Source organism: Netta rufina, assembly GCF_964035555.1.
Source record: "Netta rufina genome assembly, chromosome: 1".
Taxonomy (NCBI): Eukaryota; Metazoa; Chordata; class Aves; order Anseriformes; family Anatidae; genus Netta; species Netta rufina.
In genome coordinates this window covers 114,200,487-114,218,959 of record NC_140123.1, presented here as the reverse complement: position 1 = coordinate 114,218,959, position 18,473 = coordinate 114,200,487, and the positions used below count along the sequence as shown (strand labels likewise).

Sequence of the window (18,473 nt, the reverse complement as noted above, 5' to 3'; positions counted from 1 at the left end):
GTGCTTTGAGTGGTGGTGCTGTAGTGGAATGAGAAGAAAGCTGAGCTAGTTACAAGAGAATGAGGAGTCTCTTGTAGAGCATCCCCTTTGACCCCAGAGAGCAGTTTACAGTTCCTGTATCCTGAAGCCAATGAATCTATTTGTTAAATCATTTCATGTTTCTGCTGCAACAGGATTTCCTGGACTAGTTATCAAATCACAAATCTCTGTCTCATTCTGTGTTTTCATCGCTTGCTAAGGGTACTTATCTGTCTAGAAGCACATAAGCATTTAATTCATTCTCCAGAGAAAATCCGTTTTCCCCTCACTGCCAGACTACAGTCACTTTCCATCCATTTTGCTTTCTAAAAAACACTGTTTTCTCTCTTCTTCATCAGTTACCTGACTAACATGGATACCATTTCCACGTTTTTTCTCATTAGGTGAGACACGCATGTAAGCGGTGGGCATTAAAGGCATCATCCAGACAAGGGAACAAAGCACAGTGACAAGGGAGAGAATTAATTACCCTACTAAAATGATTAATGTTTTATTTTGTTTATTTTGCGATCCCATCATTGCATTTCAACTAACAAGTGGTTTCTGTCTGTGACCTATGTGCTTCAACTGTTCATTAAGTTTTTGCCTCACACTGTCATAGTCACTAACACCTGCTTGAGTTTGAAGGTAATTCTGTTTATTTTCTGGTTCATGCTTCAGGAAAAATTAAAACTTGATGCTGAGAGGGAAAAACTAGAGAGGCTTCAGGAGCTTTACTCCGAGCAGAAGACGCAGCTTGATAATTGCCCTGAGTCCATGAGGGAACAATTACAGCAGCAGCTGAAGAGGGTCAGTAGCAAGTTTCAAGATTGCATTAACTTTTTTTTTTGTTGATTTTAGAGTTAAGTGTAACATATTCTGCTTGAAGTATCCAACAAAGTGCCTGAACATATTTTGAAACTTAGAATTGTCATGAGGGTTTCCTTCTGGTGGAATGCTTGTAATAAATATTTTGCATAGTGGTAGAGAAGTAGAGCCCAAATGGGTGGATTAGAAATCATTTTGTGTTGAATGTTTTTAAAGCTACTTAACCTTAATTAGCACCTTACGCCTCTTGGATTGCATGGAGGCTGTTGGAAGTGTGATGTCTAGATGGACAGTAGTGCATTACTCTTCTAATCTTTGCTCGTGCAGATAATATTGAGTTTTGGTTAGTGGGATCAGCTGTTTTAGCACTTGACCCCCATTATTTTTTAATCCTGTTTGATGTGCTCTTTCTTTGCAATGTTCTAAATTGCTGTCTCTGTGAGGTCATGGATAACATCTTTTCTTCAGCACAAAATAACTTTTAGCATGAACTGTGTTATGAATATTTAATTTTGAAGATGATATCACTTACTTTAACCACTTCATTTTTCCTACATTTTCAAGAGTTGGACATCTGTGTTTTTGTTTTTTTTTCAATCTTTGCATAAAGTCTAATTGCAATTTGATTTCATTATGTATTATTTGTAACCAAAAAGCTACACTATTGTCAGTTCAAGTACGTCTGTTGTCTGTGGAAGATTTTAGTATCAATTAATTTTATGTCAGCTATGCAGCATATAGAGCTGACTTCGATAGGGGGGAAATCATTTTCAAAGCTTCAATATTGCAAGCACCAGATGACAGGTGAAAGAGAAACTTTTTTTTTTCCTGGCTTGAGACTTTTTATATCAGTAATAAGATTTTTAATCTTTCATTTTATAGGAAATAGTCTTAATACTTATTTGTTAATATATAATAATTAGATTACATTTTATTTGTAGAATTCTGTTTTGTTTTTCAAGAAGCAAAAAGCAACTTTGGAAATAACAATGTTAAATTATTCTGTAGTAACTAACTGAGTTGTTTGGTGTTTTTGTAGACATTTAAGGTTTTTTTTAAGTTACCAAAAAAAAAAGGCAATAATATCCCAAAAGTATTGAAAGGAAAGAAGCCTTTCCTGTGCAGTCATGTACTTGAAGGTATTAATGCACGACAAATTACAAACTTGTTGCTGTGGGGTAGTAGTAAATCCTTTTTCACTATTGACTACCAAGAAGCTTCTAGAATTCTATTTGGTTAAATATTTACATGTATATTTTTTCATTTCAAGCTGACTTAATAACAGTCTTGGATTTGAAAATGGGACAAATGTGGGTGTACCATTAAATGTACGTTTGGTTCTATTGCATGTTATTCCAGGCCAGTTGGACTGAGAGTTTACTGTGGCTGCTGTGGCTGGAGTAGTAGAAGTTGCCACTAAGATAGTGCACGGTACCTCTTAAATGGATATAAAGTGTGAGAAAAGTTATGGCTTTATCATAAGCATGCTATTCAAAATAGGAAAATATTATTCTTCCCTGAAACTCAGCCTTGTGTAGGATTAAATAGCTTTGTTTGAAGTAGATTATGTCATGCTACTTTACTGCCAACATGGTAGGTGTGAAGGTGGTGAACTCCCTTATTGCTTCAGCTCTAAGACTTCACTTGCTTGGTGCTTTGTGCCCAGGTTGCGAGCAGTGAATTTTCCTGCAGCATCTGACTGCAATGTGGGTCTGGAGTCTGGGCTGGGATGGCAGTGGGCAGGTGGTATTGTTTGCACGGACTGTTGACTGATGGCTGCTCTCCAGTGCCTGTAGCGAGCACACGTTTCCTGTTGGGCAGGGAAACCACTTCATTCAAAGTCTGGTGACATCTGAGGGCTTGTAGAAGGTATACCTACTGACTAACATCTCTGTGTGGATAAGTAGTGTCCTTCATTGTGTATTTCCACAGGGAACCATTCTTCTTCCCAATCCGGAGGTCGCTGTGCAGCCCCCGGCTGCACATCTGGCATGGCTGGGCAGCACTGCGCAGGGGATGGTGGTGTGCAGAGGACACGCAACTCCACACATCCTTCCTCTTATTTGGCTGCATGGCTGATGTTATAAACAGCACTATGTCTCGGGCTAGACTTGAAGAAATTAAGTGCTCCTTCATTTGAGTGTGTGTTCCCACAAGTAGTTCATTCAGCGTGTGGTTCTCTAGTGTTACTGGAATTATAATTTCTATACTTTTTTGGTTGGTGAGCAGGTGCCATTCCAGTTCAGCATGTAGCAGCCTCACCAAATCGATTTGCGCTCAGGTTGAGTCATAACCAGGCTACAGCATGGTACCGATCTGTCTAGCCAGGATGTGCTCGGTGCTTCAGAGGCTCCTGCCTGTTCTGAACACTGAAAAGCAACTCCCTTACAATGCAGAGGGTGTCTTTATCAGCAGGGGAGATGCTAGGAGTGATAACATCAAATAACCGTTAGCCTTATTTGCTCTCTTATGACACTACATAATTAAAAGCATTGAGCTTCTAAACATGTTGCATGAGGTACATAAGCACCATTTTAGACTGATTATTTTTTGTGTGTGTTTATAAGTATCTCTACTCTGGTTCAGTAAATTCAAGATCCTTTTATTCTTTTTTTGCTTAAGGATGCTGATCTATTGGACATAGAAAGCAAACACTTTGAGGATTTGGAATTTCAGCAGCTTGAACATGAAAGCAGATTAGATGAAGAGAAAGAAAATCTGACACAACAGCTCCTGCGTGAAGTAGCTGAATATCAGCGTAGCATTGTCAGTAGAAAGGTAAAAGCAGTAACACTCAATACGTTTGATCTTTGTTGCTGAGCATAAAGGAGATGAAATAGATCTACAACCTGCCTGCCCATCTGCATGAAATTACGCAAAATTTTTCCTTTTGAAAAAGCTTTTGCAGCAGATTGAAGATGCTAGCCCAATAACATTGCAAACACATCAAATTGTGCGTTTCTGTGAAAGCAAACAAATGAATAAAATTAATGTATGCATATTTGTATATGAGAATTAAACCATTAAATTTGCTACAGAAAGTACTGAAGCATTTTTCCTTCATTAAGCAAGGAGATTCATATGCCGTGGTCAAAACTACAGTTATTATATGCTGATGATTGAAGTTAAATGATTTTGTTAAAGTAATAATAGAATGTCAAATTAAGAAAACCATCTTAATCTTTAAAATCAGTTGTAATGGTTCTATTTGAAACAATTAAATAGTATTTTTTTTCAGAGATTAGGAATTGCATCTCTGAACTACCATTTTCAGTGTATGGGTGTTAGTCACCACATTATCCAAGAATATATGCAACTGTTCTTTTGTTTTGTCTGTTGAAGAAATTCTTTTCTTCAGAAAAGAATTTAGACAGAAAAAATTGTTTAATTATTTTCTTCAGAGCAGTAAGGTGTCATGTAAAAACTTCTTTTCCTACTGTTTAACTCTTATGAATGAGTGAGGTCTCATGAATAGGATCCTTGCTACTTATTGTCTTGTGCTTTGAAAATAAAATATGTAAAAGGAGATTTATTGTTTGTTTTTCTTTTTTTTTCCCCTATTAGGAAAAGATTTCTGCTCTCAAAAAACAAGCTAATCATATTGTCCAACAAGCACAAAGAGAACAAGATCATTTTGTAAAAGAGAAAAATAACCTAATAATGATGCTGCAAAGGGTAAGTTTTTATTGTCTTTCAGATGTTTTTAATGCATATTAAAAGAGCATTTCATAAAATAAAACGTAGAACATGAGAAAAGCATCAATTTTGCAGAAGCTAGTGAGTCGGTATTAAAGTGGATAGACATCTTTTCTATCCTATAAACTTTAAAAAACAAACAAACAAAAAAGCCCTGTTGTAATTAATCATTCCTAACAGAAAATATTAGTGGCATTTTTTGGTAGAGAGGTTTTGAGGCATTACCTCTTCAAAGGATTTAAACAGTTGGGTGCTAAGCTAGTCGAAGCCTGTGCTTCCTGTACTGAACTTCCGGAGCACCACTGAGGACATGAAAGCTAGAAGTCTACTTGTTCCTTGATGTAGGCTCCTAAAATAAAGTGGAAGACCCAGTAAACAAAACCTGGCACATACTCTTAAGATCCTGAGATGTAATACTTGCAGAGAACACAGCAAAGAATTTCTGAAACTGGGCACAAGGAGTTATGATTTTTGACTTGTAATAGCTTGTACTAGACCAGAAGATGAACTATTTATATCAGTTAATATCTGGTTAATAAGAAGCTGGTGTGAACCTTTCATGTCTAGTTTGTTTTGTTGTTAACCACGAGGAAAATCAACTTCAGTTCATTAAGACGAATCAGCATTTTCAGAATGCTGGAGGAGGACGTATTTGTTTGGCTGTGGTTATTCAATATTCAACAAAATCTTTCACTAGGTTTTTGTTCTGTATCTCCATTTTTTGTTTGTTTCTGCTGTAATGAATGAAGTTGGAGCTCAGCTTTGTAGCTTCTGGCCTTCAATCCCAGCATGTTTCTTTATGCTTTTGAGAAAATGGCTAGCATTTATTTTTACTACATTGCTGTTGGCATTTAATGTAAACTTTGTTATTAACAGGAAAAAGAGAATCTCTGTAATCTGGAAAAGAAATATTCCATGCTTTCCGGAGGAAAGGGATTTCCTGTAAGTCCCAGTAGTCTAAAAGAGGTAAATAGGTTTCTTGCTTTTTACTTAACCATAAGTATCTTTTAATAACTCTTCATACAAAAGCACTTTAGTTTTTAGTCAAGTCCTATTCATGCATTTTTTTGGAGATGATGAAATGACTTAGTAAAGCTATTCATAAAAGTCTAAATGCATGGCAGAACAAAAATAGCTGCTCTGACATTTTCCCAGATGTGACTGGTATCACTTTAAACTCTTGCCCTGGAAAAACAATTATTTTTAAGTGTGGGTGTGTGGAGTATCTAATTTTCTCAAATAGACAATTAAACCTCATTGAAATGAAGAAAAATGAGGTCCAGGAATAACTCTGTTCAAGTACTAACGTGTTTTAGTCATCTTTTAGAACCGAAGATTTTACAAAGAGTCCTTTTCACCACACCCACTCTTTATTTTAAGGCTCTGCAGAAATGCATAAGTGTATGTTTTGATCTTTTAAAAAAAAACATCAGATTAAAGACCTGAAGCTATTGTGGTTGTAAGAAACCTATTGAGATCTTTACATAATTATTGTGAATAGTTAGAATAAAGGTGCCAAATATTTTTGCTGAAAATTTGAGTTAGTTTGTGTAATACCTGTTGAGGCTCAGAGTTTACCTGCCCCTGTCGAGACTTCATAGTTTGGAGGATGCTTCGTTAAGCCTCTCGCTCAAGATCTGTGAACAAGGTCAGTGTAACGTAAGCCATAGCCTATTACAAAGATTCAGTCAGCACATAAAATATTAAGTTCCCATGTTTATCCTCTTGCTTTGACTTGTTATGTGCAATTTGCAGATTCGTTGTAGTCACAGTAGGAGAAGCAGAAAAACTAGTGTTTCAAATAGGCAGACAGGTGTCCATTAGCTTCTGCTTAAGAGGTCTGACTGAATTGAAGCCCTGAACGTGGTCTGCCCCATCTAATGATGTAGGTGTCACGATGGGCAGTTGGGCTCTTGAAGTCTAAAGCAACCATGCATCCTACCAGCACCTGGGAAATGTGATCTTGCTTATTTGTCCTTGAAGCTCCTGGTGAACCAGGATGATCTGCAGAACATGTCAGTGGGGTTGAGCATCCTTCCTCACTGCGAGCCATGTTGCAGATGCTTGCACTTGCAGTGTCCTAGGTTGCACTGTGATCTGAATATCTCATCTCCCACCAGGACATTTGGCAAGTCCAAGCCTCGTTTTTGTTCTTCTATGATGAATCTGATTGTTTTCTCTAGAAAGTGGCACTATCTCTGATTTTATCTTCATATCCACATAATGGTTTGTTTAATAACAGATTTTCAAAATGCAACTACATTAAGTGAACCTGACACTTTTTTTTTTTTTTTGAGGTGGATTATCAAGCAGTGTCATTCAGTTCACTGCAGTGAAATTAATTAGGACTTACTGTAAGGTAAATGAGAGAAGGAACTGCAGAATGCTTATCCCAATACTTAAATAAGAAAGGAAAAAATCAATGCTATTTAAAAGTTCAGCATTGACAAGATGAATTGTATCTCTAGTCTGACTTGAAACAGTTTCTGTAATTTAATATAATAAGGCCTGAACTAACACACTGTGAAATCATTTGCTATTATTTTTGTTGTTGTTTTGTTGTTTTTGTTTGTTGTGTTTTGTTTTGTTTTGTTTTTTAACCACAGTGGGAATTCCCATTGGGGTTGGGAGTTTGAACTGAGTATTCTTTCATATAGTGGTGAAAGTGCTTTTATCATCTATAAAAATTAACACAATATTGCATTCATAGACTTGCCAAGTTTTGGTGACCAATATACTGGTGCTACAATATGGCTAAGCAGGGTTTACATTTATTCACAGTGGATTGTATTTTACTGTAATATGGCCACGTTTTTAGCGGGAAACCTGAGTAGTTTACCCAGCTTCCTTCTCATTTAATAGTTCATCAAATGGTACCTGAATTGAGATTTATCTCCTATTTCTAGAGTGCAGTATTCAATGTATGATAGCTAATTTTCCAGAATGATAAAATACATTCAAAACTATGCTGATAGATAACAGGATTTGTATTTTTGCTAAAATACATTGCTAAATTTATGTATTTTTGAAAAGAATAAATATGTGAATTGTCATACATACTGACATGTCAACATGCTGGTACATTTGCTTTTCCAGGAAAGGGCTGTATAACAATTTCTGAGAGGTATTTACATCTTATTGAAATCTCCTGGTCACTTAATGTACGTTTGCCTTTTGATCGCATAAATGTGTTTGGAATTAAATGAAGAACAGTTTTCAGAATCCAAATATTCAACATTTGAAAAGCCTGATGATAATTTTGCTTTATTTATGATGAAATATTTCAATGGTAACAAATATCTGGCTGTATCGCTCGAAACTAACTTTCATCATACTAGATACATTAATACTCTTGCACGTCTTTTCGCTTTTGCTCCTTTTAACTTCTGAATTCCTCCTTTTAGGGCTATATCAGTGTAAGTGAAATTAGTGAGCTGTATGGCAATTCCACGAATATATCCCCTTCCACTCAGCCCCCCACAGATGCTGACGCAGTTTCCACTGAGCCTTCCACGGCTGTGCTGACGAGCCAGCCACAAAATAAAGAGGTTTGTTTGGGAGACACTTCCCTTTGTTTGCATTGTTCTTTCATGGCTGATTTTTATTTATTCATTTATTTATTTTGTCATTCAACATGTAACAAATTGTCCCAAAGGCAAACTCTCATCTGCCAGTTACCAAGTCAGATAATGGTTTAATAGTAAAGTTGAAGAAACAGTCAAGTTGAAGTTGTGTAGGTGGGACTTCAGAGGCCAAAAAACCTGAATCATTATGACCCAAGCAGCAATAAGTGACAATCTTTGCCTGTCAAATGCTATAATGTAATGCACCTGTGGAGAAACGGTCTGTGGACACATCTAATTACTCATTCAGAGGTGCTTAGGTGTTGGTTTTGTATGTTCTATAACTTTTTCTTCCTGTGAGATGATAGAAGCAATATATCTTGAATGTCTGGGGGAGAGGGGTAGCTTCTAATTATGTTAGCTATTCCACAGAGTCTGTCCAGTCTGTCTCTAGTTTACTCTTCCTTTTTCTCATTCTTTGTGATGTTTTTGAATTTGTAATGACCATAGCAAATTTATAATAAATCCACTTCTAAAAGAATGGAATAATCTTATAAATGTAAACACACCTACTACCTTTGTGTGGCAAGAAGGCAGCAACTAGTTTTAAATTTGGCACTTCTGTGCTGCTTCTTGTAGTTAGATATGACTTAAGAGTTCCAATACAACAAATTTCCTTTCCTGCTAAATGCTCCAACAAACACAGTGCTAAAACTTCAGCTTGTATGTGCCGTATCTTTTGAGCAATTCCAAAAAGAAAACTTTGTGTGTAATTTCTCTTTTTTCTATAAAGCTAAGATCACCTCTCTGTTCTGGATTTGTATTTCCTCACTCTCTTTCTCCTCGCTCTATTGCTCAACTTCCATCAGTCCATTGGCCTGCGGTCATGGCTACTCATGTAGATCCTATTCCTTTATCTGATACACCTCCTCCTCTGCCAGCTAAGAAACACCGCAGGCAACAACAGGTAACAGACTCAAAGCTGATAACTTGGGATTTATTTGTTGTTATGGTGGCCATGAAGTTGATTTACATGCAGAGTTTTTAGAGTAACATGGTAGATCATATTGCTGAGTGTTATACTTAAAAGCACGGCTCATTGAAAAATAAACATAATGTATTATAGAATGATAATGAACAAAAATTCTCCTGATATGAGTAATTCAGAGGCAAATGTTAATATTTAGAAGTCATTATAACTGTCAGAAGACTTGCAGAAATAAAGTTCAAGTGGCTTCATTTGAAATCCTCAATTATGTTTTCCTATGCGTTTGAACAATGCCTCTCAAAACCTGTACTGTTTTGTCACCAATTCATTAGAATAACTTGTAAATGCATGTTTTTTTTCTCTTTTAATTGAATTCCATTTGTACACTAGACTTCAATTTTAAGAAAAGTAATTTAGGTACAGGGACACATACACAGAAAGTATACATGGTTGTGATGCATTTTCTTAACATGCTTTTTATTATGATATTTATAGAAATCCTATGTAATACTGTGAAGCGGGAGGTACTATAAGATTTTTTTTCTATCCAGTGAAGTACCCAGACTATTGCCTTCACTATATTCCGTATAGAGCATTGCTGAGCAAGTAGGTCAATTCTTTTTGTCAAAACCGTTTAACAAATTCCATTTGAAGCATTTCAGAAATCTGGAAGAGCGAAAGAAGCAGCACAGGGAATGCATGTACATGAGTGATACTTTGCCTCGCAAGAAAACAGCGCCGACTGTATCACCACACTTCAACAGCGCTACTCTTGGACGAAGCGTTACATCTAAAGTGCGTAGTGGCATGCTATTAATAGCCTTCAGATTTTTATATAAAACTATATTGTGTTTAGGGGTAAGGTTACCTGCTACTCTATTGTAGAATTATGTAATCCCTCTAATTCGTAACTGACGTTGATTTTGAAAGAAATTCATGTTTATTAACATGTAGGAAGATAGGTGAAACCTCCCATCCTTCCAGCCTTTATATTGGCCTCTGGAAACATGGTGCTGTAATAGTAATCACACATTTATGATTGGTACATTTCAAGAATTATATTTCCAGGTTAGTTTAACTTGATTCTAGAGACTCAAAAGACTGTTTTCCTTTCTACCTAAGGCCTCTAGATGATAAGGACAAGGTTGTGTATAAAGTGACAGTATTCCTTATTTGTGACAATATTCCTTATTTTTGACGTGGTATATCAACAAACAGGAAATACTACTTTGCAAATGTTTTCATTTAATAGAGACTCCACACAACTAAAATACCTAGGGCTGATTGATGTGACAATGATATTAATGACAAATCAAGTTATTTTACCATTAATTGCTAATACAAAAAAGAAGTCTTAAAAGTATCGTTTTAAACAAATATTTGCAAATTCCCTACAGGGACATTTGCCATTAGGACAGAGCAACAGCTGTGGCAGTGTGCTTCCTCACTGCTTGGCAACCATGACCAAAGAGTCAGAATCAAGAAGGATGCACAAAGGTAAGACCTTTTTTATTTGATTAATTTCTATTAAAAGTCAACATTTGTTCTTTCTGAAAATAAATCTGAAACTGGTGTTGCTATAGTCTACAGGGCTGTCAAATAAAAATTTCCTCTTTGGTGAAGAAAAACAAGCTCTAAATGCAATTTGCAGGTATAGGTAAAATAAGATATTAAGATTTTGGAATAGGCATGCATGTAGTGTTTAAGTAAATGGTTTTCAAATATACCTCAGTAAACACTAAAAGTACATTGAAAAATATACATTGGGTTAACTGGGTAACCTGACTGATTTTGAAGCAAGATAAAGATATTACATGTTTCACCCCCACCATGCACCCCCCCCAAATCTTTTCATGGTACAATCTCAAAATACTTTTTTCAGAGGCATATATTTTTGCTTGGACCAAGTAATTCCCCAGACGTGCATTTAATATCATAACTTAGAACTGCAGTGTTGTAACCTGTCTTAAATATTTTAAATATTTGGGCTACAACATAGGAAAGAAGAGATGTATCATGTTGAGTAAATAGGTGCACTCTTGGAATAGGAACACAATGGTTCTGGATGCAAAAGTTACTTGATCTTTGAAACATGATCTCATAAACTATGAGATTCCGTGTCTGCTGTTCATCTGCCTGAAGTGATACACTTAATTTCTGCTTTAACAAAATCATTTGTTCGTTACTGTCCCATCTTCAAAAGGAATTGCTCCTCAGTGCCATCTGTCAGTTTCTTTTCTTTCAGGTATCTGCATCATCACAAAAGTTAGTGCAAGAGGACCCTATATAGCATTGACTAAGCTTGAGCTGAGACAGGATACATCCTTTTCTTATAGGACTTGTCAGAGATAGCAGGTATTAAAAGTCAAAAAGCATGACTGAAGTCATCCAGGATGACTAAATGCATTGATGGAAGGAACTTTGTTAGAAGGGTTCATGACTTACTATATTTGCTTCCTAGAACTGATCCGGTTGTGATGTGTTCTTTTTGTTCTTTATTTGTGCAGCAGGCCTTCCACAGACCTACTGTATTGTGTCTAACTTAGCTTGACATTTTTCAGATGCGGTACAAAAGGAGCTTCTTACTCAGTATGGAAAGCTTCTTTGATGTAATGCATTTCCATGGGTGGAATAGCCAGCAAGTACATTGAGACTCATCATTATGCTGTTGTGCAGGAAGCACTTTCAGCTTGAAAGTCAGTAAGGGCAGCCAGGCTAAATTGTGATGGCAAGAGACTGTGTGTTAAAATGGAACCGTTTCTATAATATGATTGCAGAAGAGTATGTGTGACCTAAAACATAATTCTGAAGTGTTAACAAATCTAATACAGGCAAGTTTTTAAAAAAGGGTCAATTTATTTTTATGTTCTGTTTGTCACCAAGTAACTAAGAAAATTCTAAGATTATAGGCAATTTTTTTTTTTTGCCTGACATACTAGGAGATGATTATTCCTTATATGATCCAACAGTCTGAATGGAAATAGTAAGTTATGAGGAGTGCCTTAGGGGATTAATTTGTACTAGAAAAGAGACTGGTCCTAGACAGCCTGTTCTGACACATCAGCTTTGTGTAAGGGAAATAACGTTGCTGACAGAAGCTTTATTTGAATTCCCACAGAGTTTACACAGAGAGACAGTCAAAACATGAAGGATACTGGAATACAAGGACTGTTTGTGGTTTGACTGTCTCCAAGAAATTAACAAAGGGCTTATCCCCTTTGTGCTCAACAGTAGAGGGCCATGAATTTACTTGTGTCAGAGGAACTCGAAGAGTGTAACTGCTTTCTCTTGTTAAAGCACTGTGGTTCCGGGCTGGGGAGAGCTCCTTAGTTTCAGTGGCACATAACAAAAGTCTCTACACTGCTCTTTCTGCGGGTACGTGGGCATCCCGTTATAGTGCAGATCTCAGAATAAGATGGATGTCATGGTCAGGCAGCTAGTCATGTCCTCATCCCTTCAGAGCACAGGCCGCAACGCGGTCACGGAGGCTGCTGGACAAAGAGGATGATGCGCTCCTGAAGCAGTGGTAGGGACTCAGCACATTCCTCAGGGCTTAAAAGTGTTGAGTCGACTTCTAGGCCAGACATTTTTGCTGTGTTTGTATAAATCTGAAGAAAGAGTCTTCAGCAGTTCTTGGAGGAACTGGTCACCCAGCTAGTTTAGAAGTGTTATGTGGGAATTACTAAATTAATAATGGTTCAAGTTTTCTCTGATTTGCTTTCTCCTTTTTTTCCCATTTCTGTCCAGGAAGCTAAATGTAAAAGTCTGAGAGAAAAAAATCAGCATTAAAAATGAAGTCAGGAAATGAAGAACAGCCACTTGAGTTCAAACATGGATTTCTTTGTGCAGGAACTTGAAATGTCTATGAATAAGTTTTAGACCAAATCCAGGAGAGACCCAGCAGGAAACACTTTGATAAATTTTCCTTGAAAGAAATGAATAGTGGCTGTCAGTAATCATTGCTTGAGTTAAGTGTTCTGTAAGTTGTTCTTAAGAGGAGACATCTTTAATATAAATATTAATGGAAAAAGTATTTCTTAGCAGCCATTCAAGAGGTGCTTTTGAAGAACTGTACTTACAGATTCAGCTCCTGTGGAGAAGCCTTTCTAAGCGAACTAAGGAAAAAAAAAATAGAATGCAAAAAAAAATGTTGTTTGATGCAATCTAGATACCAGTCTCTGCACAGGTGGAAACGGGCTCAAGAAGTTCCCGTGGGTACCTGTGCAAGGAGAGATAGGAGGGGGGCCTTGTGCTAGCCCCCACAAGGGAGGGGATGGCTAGCTGTGAGCTGCAGCAGCATAGGACTAGCCACAATTCTGGGAACAGTACTGTCGAGACAGAGATGCTAAGTACCAGCAAGATGATTAATCATATGCTTCTTAAGCTCTACCGAAAAACAGAGTACTAAGGGCAACATATATATGTGAAGACAATGTGTGAAGCTTTTCAAAGTGGTTTGCTTTTCTTTTTCCTTTTACTCCCTTATAAAACTCAGGAAAAGCTAGAAAAGGTATGAAAACATCTCTATACCTGGCTGTGCCTGTCGTTTTTTGGCAAAAGTACTGATTTCATCAGCACTGTCAAGTAATTTCTGAAATCTTAGATTTAAAAAAAAAAAAAAATGTAAAATAATGATAGTACTTCAAAAAGTCTTGTTCCTCCTGTCAAACTGTCACAACAAAACTTCTGGTTAATGCTAATAACTGCAGAGCTGCAGCTTTGTGCAGGCCTATTTTTTTTGCTTCTTTGCTCATAGCCAAACAAGTAGAGCAGAAAATTTGGAAGTCTTTGCAGATCTGTGGGTGACAATGACAAGGTAGACATGGGCTTCCTAGTTTGGCATGTTTTCATACAAAAAAAAATATATTTTGACACGTTAATTTCAACATTCAAGGAGAAAAAAAAAGTAATAATGGAAATTAAAGAATATGTTATACCAAGACTCTTTTTTTTTTTTTTTTATGAAGTACTGCTTATTGATGTGCTTGACAGTGCTGCTTTTAATAACAGCTTTTCTCCTATAACTTTGACCTCTCTATAATTTTGTGGTGATATATTTGTTTTTTTTTTTGTGGGGGGGATTCTGTTACAACTCCTTTGGATTTTTTGGATGCTGTGGCTTTACGGATATTGTAATATTTTGCTGAACAGTCTGTCTATTAACAGTTGAGTTTATTTTACTAAGGAGAATACAAACCGATGCAATGGGAAACATTTTAGCTCCTGTATTAGCTTAGACTTGTGTTGTTTGCTTGTGGGAAACTTTTAGTGGATCTTACAAGGAGTTGAATCTTTTATAATTGCATGTGCTGTGAATAGGTACCTGAGCAGTTAATAATACTTTAACAAATCAATTTTCCCTGTGTGATGTGTGAATTGGGAATGGAAATGTGTTGCTTGAGAGGCATCTTCATGTTGGTATACAGCTGATCCTGAGCTGTGAACTGCCTGTTGCTTAAGGCACAAGGAGCAAATGAGAGCATTACATTATGCTTTGCTTCTGCGACTGCACGTAATTTTGCAACCAAACTCCTGTAGTGTATATATAGAGAGAGACATGCCTTTCAGTGTTTAGTTACATTTGCATGATTGCATAAATATAACTGCCAAATGTTTTACCTAAAAATGGGTTCTTTATCTTCATTAAAAAGTTGAGGTTCCTTTTGGAAAGTATTCGTAAAGCTGGTATATTCCTCTGTACCTTTCAGATGGGTTTATTTTTCAGTCAAGTGCAAGATATGAAACTAACATTTCTGAGTAGCCCAGCTTTTGCAAAGGGCTCCATAGAAAAACATTCATGTAAACGCAGTTTCTTTCAGTAATTTATTTTTTCTCTTTTTCCATAATGAATAATTGAAAACCATTTCGCAGGAGCAATTAGTCATTCCAAAGGTTCGAGTATGAAAGGTAATTGTGTATCTACAATAACGGCAGCATTTGCCGTAATAAAGGGAAGAAAACAGACAGCACATGTAAATCAGTAACATCTGTGTTGTGTGATGCTATTATCTGTAAATGCTGAAGTGCATCTGTATCCTTTTTGTCTCCTGTACTAATCAGAGCAATTGAACTTTCATTGAAATGTAGCGTTCTTTCAAGTGGCAAGTACGATTCTATTAGTTCCTTGGAAACCAGCATTAATTGTCTACAAAGAAGTCTTTGTATTGTGCAGAGGAAAGTGAAATGGGGAGGGGAGAGGAAACAATTTATCTGCCTTGGAGATGCTTGGAGGGCTTGATCCTTAATAATACACTCTAATTATGCAGCCTTAGTCATGCTTTTCATACACCTTTTGGAGAATAGTATAGCCTTTCTAAGGTAGAGCTGCATTAGTTGACTCCCTGAAATGAAATTCACCCAACTGACATATCCAAGAAAACAGCAGACAGTAGTCATGTAAGTGCAGGTAGAGAATAAGGCAGGAGAATATTCCCACTTCTAGTGAGTTTTCCTAACAACAGTGTCTTGATGGTGTCTAGTCAAAATATTGTGTGAGCTTAGTACGTTTATCAATACTTTTCCTATGCTTCCGTATTAACTTAAATATCTGGTTTCCTGTCTGAAAGGGAGATTTTCGTTTAGCGTAACGGTCGCTTTAGTCTCCAACTTTGCCACCAGCTCACATTTTGGGTCAGGATTGTGCAGAGAGTATTATAAACTTGACTGAGCATCAAAGCTGTGAGGAAGCATTACTTCTTGCATGGACTCAAGGAAAGGACAAGCAATGAAGCTGCATTCATAATCAGACTAAAAAACAGACAAACTTAAAATGTGTTGTAAAAGCTTCAGCAATTAAAATGCCAACAGTCTCTTATTCTCTTCTCTACATCAAGCAAGCTCAGCCTCCGCTTTACTGCAACCCAAAGTTCCTCAAACACACAAAAAATAATCCATGTTCAGTAAAAACAACCAAATAAGTACTTAAGATCTTTGATAATCAAGAGTATTGTTTTGTTTAAAAATAATAATAATGAAAAATCAGTTGTTATTCTCTTAGATCCCTGAATTCAGCTGTATTGCTTTGGCGAATAGGTCTAATTTGTGTGTTGAGTTTTCTTAATACAAGTACAATAATCTATGTGAAAAGGCAGTTATACTAATCTGCATATATTTGTGTCCATCATAGATAAAACAGGTATTTAAAGATGTTCAGCTATGATTCATTTATTAAATTAATTTTCTAGTACTGTGGTCACAGAGCAGTTAAGTCTGAGTTGGTAATCAAAATGCTCTTGCTGTTAACACATCATGCTCAAGTCACAGAATTTCTACATAACACAGATGTTTCCTCTATACTCTGTAGGGTATAACCATCAACGTATGTGTGAAAACCAAAGGCAGAAATCTCCTGAATTCTACAGCAGAACAGCATCCGAATCTAATGTGTATTTGAATAGCTTCCATTACCCAGATCGTAGCTACAAGGACCATGCCTTTGATACATTAAGCTTGGACAGTTCGGACAGTATGGAGACAAGCATATCAGCATGTTCACCAGATAACATTTCCAGGTAAATAACCTTCATTTCTGATGCTGTAATGGTTGTAGGGTTATAACAACAAAGGGAATGTGTGAATGTTGACGCTATGGTAATGTGAATGCTGCTAACTGGTTAAGAAAATGTAAGATTGTTAGATAGGTGTAATACCTGGTATTTTGTGTAGCCCTTCATCATCAAGTTTGACTATCATCTCATCTGTTTAAATAAAGATGGAAAATAAAAATATGGAGAAGCTAAATGGTATGTTGAAAGCCACATAGAAATCAATGTCAGTCCCGAACTGAAATTCTGATGCTCTTTTCAGACTGGCATAATTCCTGAGCTTCCTTTCCTAGTTGTTACAGGTTTCCTGTGATAGGAAATATCTCTTGAGATACCTGCGTGTGATGAAGTACATTCGTTCTGTATGTCCAGCATGTTAACTTGCTAGATACTTAATGCTTACGCTTAATGCTGAAATAATGCTGATACTTAATGCCGAAATGCTTGGGAGTCCTCTGGCAATCCTTTTTGCTCTTTCGCCTCCCATTTCTGGGTCAGTAGAAATGAAGAGATGATTCTGAAAGGCTTAGAGCCCTCAGCTGCTTTTCTTCTCTTCAGAGACCGTCAGCTCAGAAACTGCAATTAAAACAAACATCAGTGACCTGTTTAAAAAAAAAAAAAAAAGAAAGAAAGAAAGAAAAAAAAAAACAAAACAAAAACAAAACCAAGTCCAGCTAAGTCTGAAAATCGTGTGAAAACAATTTTCTTCTGACAGTCTGGTTTTAATAATGGTACTTTCACTTCTGTGCATAGTCTTGCCCCAGTAGGTTCACAAGCATCATCAGAGGCTGATAATTAAATACAACATGATTAAGGGATTAAGAACCTCTTGTTAAATGCAAGGACAGCTTTTCTGGGTAGCATGTTGTGTTTTATTCAACATCTGTTTCCTGTAACAGGTTACCAGCCCTCTAATTTCCTCCTGTAGCGTTCATCACAATGTCAATGTCAAGGATTTTAGAAAATACTAGTGGCGTTGGTATGGGACTGTCTGTTTTTTGTGGTTGTTGTCTGTTTGTTAGCTTAATTGTAAAACATTAGGACTCAGGTTCTGAATAGTTTTGTTTTAGATACATAGCTAGTTTCTGATAGCTGGACTATCTCATCAGTTAACTCATCTCTGCAGTGCTAAACAAATCAAGGATGAAAGAATTGAACTAAGCCGAAGTATTAACTGGTTTTATATGGGAAAACCTACTGCAATTAACCAAATTCCAGGTTGCTCAAATGACTTAAGTATGGCCCTGTTGCTTTTATGGAAGTTCTTTGACCCAGATTTTCTAGTCACATCGACTAAACATACTTTGGCCAAACTTAGGCTTAGATATCTAAGTCAGTGGCCTTTTTTTTTTTTTTTTTTTTTTTTTTTCCAGAGACAAGTTTTTTTACAGCTTAGATTTCAGACGGATTATACTTTCTCTGCAAGCATGGGTTAAGGGAGGTATTTTGTATTGTACTGTATCCTCTCACGATGCACATCCTCAGTATCAGACAGAGAAATGTCTTCTGAAGACTTCATACTTGTGACAATGCTCCTGGTCTTACAGACCACCTGAGGCATATTCAGAAAGCTAAATTTGTCAGTCTGTCATGTTTGTTTTTTTGTTTTTTTCCCCTTGCCCAGGACACACGCTTGAACTTCCATTCTGCAACAGTCCCTTCACAGCTGGTCTGTGTGCTATTGAGTAGCAGGAATAAACCTGCCACCTAACACCTACTTCCACTTGGGTGATCAGTTAGTATTTTCAGGATAATCCTAGGTCAAGTTTCTCTCTGCCCTGAACACTTGGATCCGTTCAATTTCCTCATAATGTCTAGTGGCATCAGTAATGGTAA

The 18,473-nt window shown here is 36.8% G+C and overlaps 1 protein-coding gene across 4 annotated transcripts in view; it reads left to right on the top strand.

Annotated features, from left to right (window-relative positions):
• The window catches only part of PHLDB2 (pleckstrin homology like domain family B member 2), a 55,602-nt gene that overhangs the window by 26,110 nt on the left and 11,019 nt on the right, over nucleotides 1–18,473 (top strand). Inside the window, exons 6-14 of one of the 4 annotated variants that reach the window (XM_084300923.1) lie at nucleotides 700–828; nucleotides 3,469–3,624; nucleotides 4,411–4,521; nucleotides 5,419–5,508; nucleotides 7,947–8,090; nucleotides 8,899–9,072; nucleotides 9,748–9,888; nucleotides 10,491–10,590; nucleotides 16,397–16,604. In XM_084300923.1, the coding sequence (XP_084157049.1) occupies nucleotides 700–828; nucleotides 3,469–3,624; nucleotides 4,411–4,521; nucleotides 5,419–5,508; nucleotides 7,947–8,090; nucleotides 8,899–9,072; nucleotides 9,748–9,888; nucleotides 10,491–10,590; nucleotides 16,397–16,604 (1,253 nt within the window). The remainder of the gene's footprint in view (nucleotides 1–699; nucleotides 829–3,468; nucleotides 3,625–4,410; nucleotides 4,522–5,418; nucleotides 5,509–7,946; nucleotides 8,091–8,898; nucleotides 9,073–9,747; nucleotides 9,889–10,490; nucleotides 10,591–16,396; nucleotides 16,605–18,473) is intronic. The other 3 variants (XM_084300921.1, XM_084300920.1, XM_084300922.1) reach the window with 3 other exon arrangements.